The 3,929-nt window shown below is 36.8% G+C and overlaps 1 protein-coding gene across 1 annotated transcript in view; it reads left to right on the plus strand.

The window, feature by feature from the left end:
• The first annotated feature begins 2,273 nt into the window (after window positions 1–2,273).
• Window positions 2,274–3,929, plus strand: part of LOC102208864 (poly [ADP-ribose] polymerase 14-like) — a 27,561-nt gene continuing 25,905 nt past the window's right edge. The window contains exons 1-2 of the mRNA XM_005751136.2: window positions 2,274–2,459; window positions 2,575–2,675. Coding sequence (XP_005751193.1) covers window positions 2,285–2,459; window positions 2,575–2,675 — 276 coding nt within the window. The 5' untranslated portion in view covers window positions 2,274–2,284. The remainder of the gene's footprint in view (window positions 2,460–2,574; window positions 2,676–3,929) is intronic.

Raw genomic sequence — 3,929 nt, forward strand, 5'->3', positions numbered from 1 at the left:
ACATAGTGCATGAGAAAGGTGACTGGAAAGGAAAAACTCAGTGCATCATGGAATCCCCCGGCAGCCTACGTCTATTGCAGGATAATAAATGGGATTCAGGGTCACCTGGTCCAGCCCTAACTATATGCTTTAGCAAAAAGTAAAGTTTTAAGCCTAATCTTAAAAGTAGAGATAGTGTCTGTCTCCTGAATCCAAACTGGAAGCTGGTTCCACAGAAGAACCAGCAGAAGTGAATTATAATTTTACTGAATTTACGTTTTTTAATGCCTGTTAGGGCTGAATGAATATGATTTGATTTTTCTGGAATTTGTGTTTTCACTGCCTCACAGTGTGATTTCTTTTGTATATGTTTGGGTTCCATCTGGAAATTGTTTTCTGGTTCACAGATTCACAAACTCCAAAAACAAACAAAACAATTCTTGTTTTCAGCAGCCAATCACTTACTATATGTTAATGACAACAAAGCTGTAAGTCTTTTACACATGTATTAAACGTACCTTGCCACACAAGTCAACAACAAATTCCTGGAATAATTCATCATACAAAAGTGCACGTATTTGTAGATGTACATAAAGCACTTGGATAAGACAACTCTTTATTGCCGTTGCACAGTAACACCTAGTACAATAGTACACCGAAATTAGAAAATGTCCCATGTCGCCACAAAGCACTACTAAACACAACAAAACAACACAGTAACTTTAAAGTGATTATTATTTGTAATAATATCTTTCTTATTGCCACAAACCTGTTCGTCGGTGTCACTGTCAGATTCATACCCATGGTCAATTAGATCTGGGACGAAATCATCTGTCTCACTGTCAGATCCAAGTAATGTCACCTCTGAATCTTCGTCGGTTATACTGACAGAGAAATCCTCTTCAGATGAGAACTGAACTGCTCACGGTACTTCATCTTTCGTGCAAATGTAAAATCTCAGAAGCTTCAATTTGGTTTGTTTGTAAAGTTTGCCAACAGTGTCATTTTAAAGGAATCTGATTTCTTTTAAAATCACAGATATCAATGATAAAGTCTTCAACTCTCCCTTTTGGCGAGTTCCCATCTGGAAAAAAAAAAAACAGGTCCTTTCCCACTTCCAAAATCTGAGCTAGAGTTGTTTTTTTCTACTGTTGCATGTCTTTTTTCTCCACCATTTCTGGTTCTCACTTGATGGTATTCAGTACTGCTTAAATGAAGCCACCCGATTTAAATTTTTATGCAGGTCCTCTCTCCTGTAGCGTTTCTCTTTCTTGCCATTCCTTTACCTTGCTTGTGGAACACACCGGATGGACCACACAGTGCACCTTTGGTTCTTTGATCTTTCTTTCCGTGTTGCAATTTTATCTCTTAGGTTCTGCAGAAGAGTCTCTTTATCTGTGCTGTACTTAGTTTGTTGACAGAAGGACTTGACAGCTACTCTGTCACCATATGTAGTTATGCATGACGGATAGCACTGCCTTATCCACCTGCAGACATAAAACATTAAAGAAATGCTATAAATGAAATTCAGTTCCCAGAGGAACCCACCCGAGAGATTAATAAAGTTTTATCTTATAAAAAAAAAAAAGATTTCGTGAAGTAAGGTTTAAGTAAGATAAGTTCCACCAAGTATTTCGTGCCATGACGTCCACGTTACCATTGTTCATGGCAAAGCCAGATAACAATATGAAATTTCTAAACATATGTTTACTTGATGTTTAATGAACCTGAACATAATTACAAGAGTTAATATTAAAGGCTTGCATATACAAATTCTGTTTTTCAACAAGTTACTCACCTTCTCAACTCCAGTGTTTTATGCTATCTTGTTCTTTCACTTACTGAATTTATACGTACTTTGTCTTGTTGCATGTGCATGATGTCCTCTTGTGAGACCTCTCTTGACCGCAGGAAATGCTCTAAATCCTCCTCCATACCGTACCCTTCTGGTAGAGAAACAGAACCGAAAAGTAGCAGGATCTTTTGTGAGATCTTGCAAAAGTTCATAAAAAATTTTTTCCCTCCCATGTCCCTTGCAGGGCTCCGTAGTCCGGTAACCGTTGTTTGGGTTACGAGTTATTTTTCTAATAATTTTGCCTATGTAAATATTATATGAAACATTAAAAGCTTTTTGTTTTTTTAAAAATTGCATTTCAACATTTGAGACTAACACTGAGACTTAGAGGTTGTTTTTTTTTAGTTTCTACTTATGGGCGGATACCAGTCCAAGTGTAGTCTACTTATACCAGTGAAGCAGAAAGTGAAAGAGTTTATTCTCCTTTGTGCGTCTTCCCGGCGTCTAACGATGGTCGAGGCATACTCCTATCCTCTGCTCGTCGGATTCGGAGAAACCAACATACCCAGATTAGAAATAATGTTGGTGAAGTACTTTAGTAGTGAGAAATCTGCCGGTGGTGACTGTGAGATCGAGTATGAAAATGGCAGCAGCACAGCGGTAGTGCGCTTCAGGAGAGAGGAGGGTAAGTTTGGCACCATAAAGTGAACTGAAAGTAATAATAACAACAATAATAATAGCTTCTACGCAGTATTATCGGTGGAGTTATTCACTGCAGATTTTTTTCTCTTGTGTCACAGATCAGAAAAATGTTCTGGCGAAAGAGTCTCATCAGATCAGTTTGGAAAAGGGTGTCTTGAAGCTGACGGTTTGTTTACCCACTGAAGAGAAATCTTCACAGGTATTATTCACAATAGGCTGGTGTAATCAAGGGAGATCTGCATACCAGTAAAATGTTCAAGAATAGTTTTGTATTCCCTTGTCAATATAAATACAATAATGTAAAATATAGTAATGTTACACTATTTGTGGGTGGAAGGATTACGATTAGTTTATATTAAACTATGATCTCCGTCTTGGTTTTGAGCGGTTTTTCCGATTTTGGAAGTCGCGTGACTTAACATGAACTCAAAGCTGTTCTCGCTGATCTCTCTTCCTTTTTTTGTTTACTTCCCTTTATTTTTAGTCTTTGCACAAAAAAAACCCCATTTACAACATAAATATGTGTAGGCTTATTCTTCTTATGACATTTTATATTTTCTTTTCTGGCAACACTTTAACATAAGGCTTACTTGGTACAAAAAAATGAAACATTCATTAAAAGGATATTGGGTCAGATTTTCACATAAGAAAGCAGCATCATTACATGAATCCTTCAGTAGTTCTAAAGATTAAAAAAATGATTTTTAATTCAGTCTTCAACCCATTTAGGGAAGGTTTTTTGTTTTGCCATTTACACTGTGGTATTTGCCCATAACATTGCGTGTTTCTGTGTTTCTGCTGCTGGGTATTATCCATTGATTATTTTAAATTGCATTTCTTTAACTTTGGGTGGGATAGGCCATTTCAAAATGTTTATATTTGTTTGTTATTTTAATATTATCCCTTTTAATTTTGTTTTATTGTTGGTAATAAACTAATCATTTGATTCAGGTGGGTTGATCCAGGGTGATATCTAAAACCTGCAGGACACTGGCCCTCGAGGCCTTGAGTTCAACACCCCTGCTCTAGACTATAGAAATAAGATGATTTCCCCCCACATGTTCAATCCACTTGGCTTTAGACCTCACATATGCTCCTTCAGCCTTATCCAGGTACTTTGTCTAGTTGTTTGTTTTTGGTTTTTTTTTTACATCAACAGTGACGTCCAGGTTTTATTTATTTATTTATTTATTTTTTGCCTGTCCCGTTTGGTTCTTTTGCCATGAGAATTATTGTCTAAAGGCGAGGAAAGATGCCCACCTTTTATTGTTTATTTTATTTTCACTTGCTAGATATGGGACAGACTTGAATGAGGAAAAGAGAAGGGAGAAAGGAAAACGGGGGGGAAAGGGGAAAAAAAAACAGCGGAGAAGAGGGACAGGGATAAAGGGCAAAAAACCAAAAACCAACTAAATAAGCAGACAAAAAAAAATACATATATCAATCACCTGTT

The sequence above is a fragment of the Pundamilia nyererei genome, unplaced genomic scaffold, assembly GCF_000239375.1.
Source record: "Pundamilia nyererei isolate P.nyererei 1_Seehausen unplaced genomic scaffold, PunNye1.0 scaffold00300, whole genome shotgun sequence".
Classification (NCBI taxonomy): Eukaryota; Metazoa; Chordata; class Actinopteri; order Cichliformes; family Cichlidae; genus Pundamilia; species Pundamilia nyererei.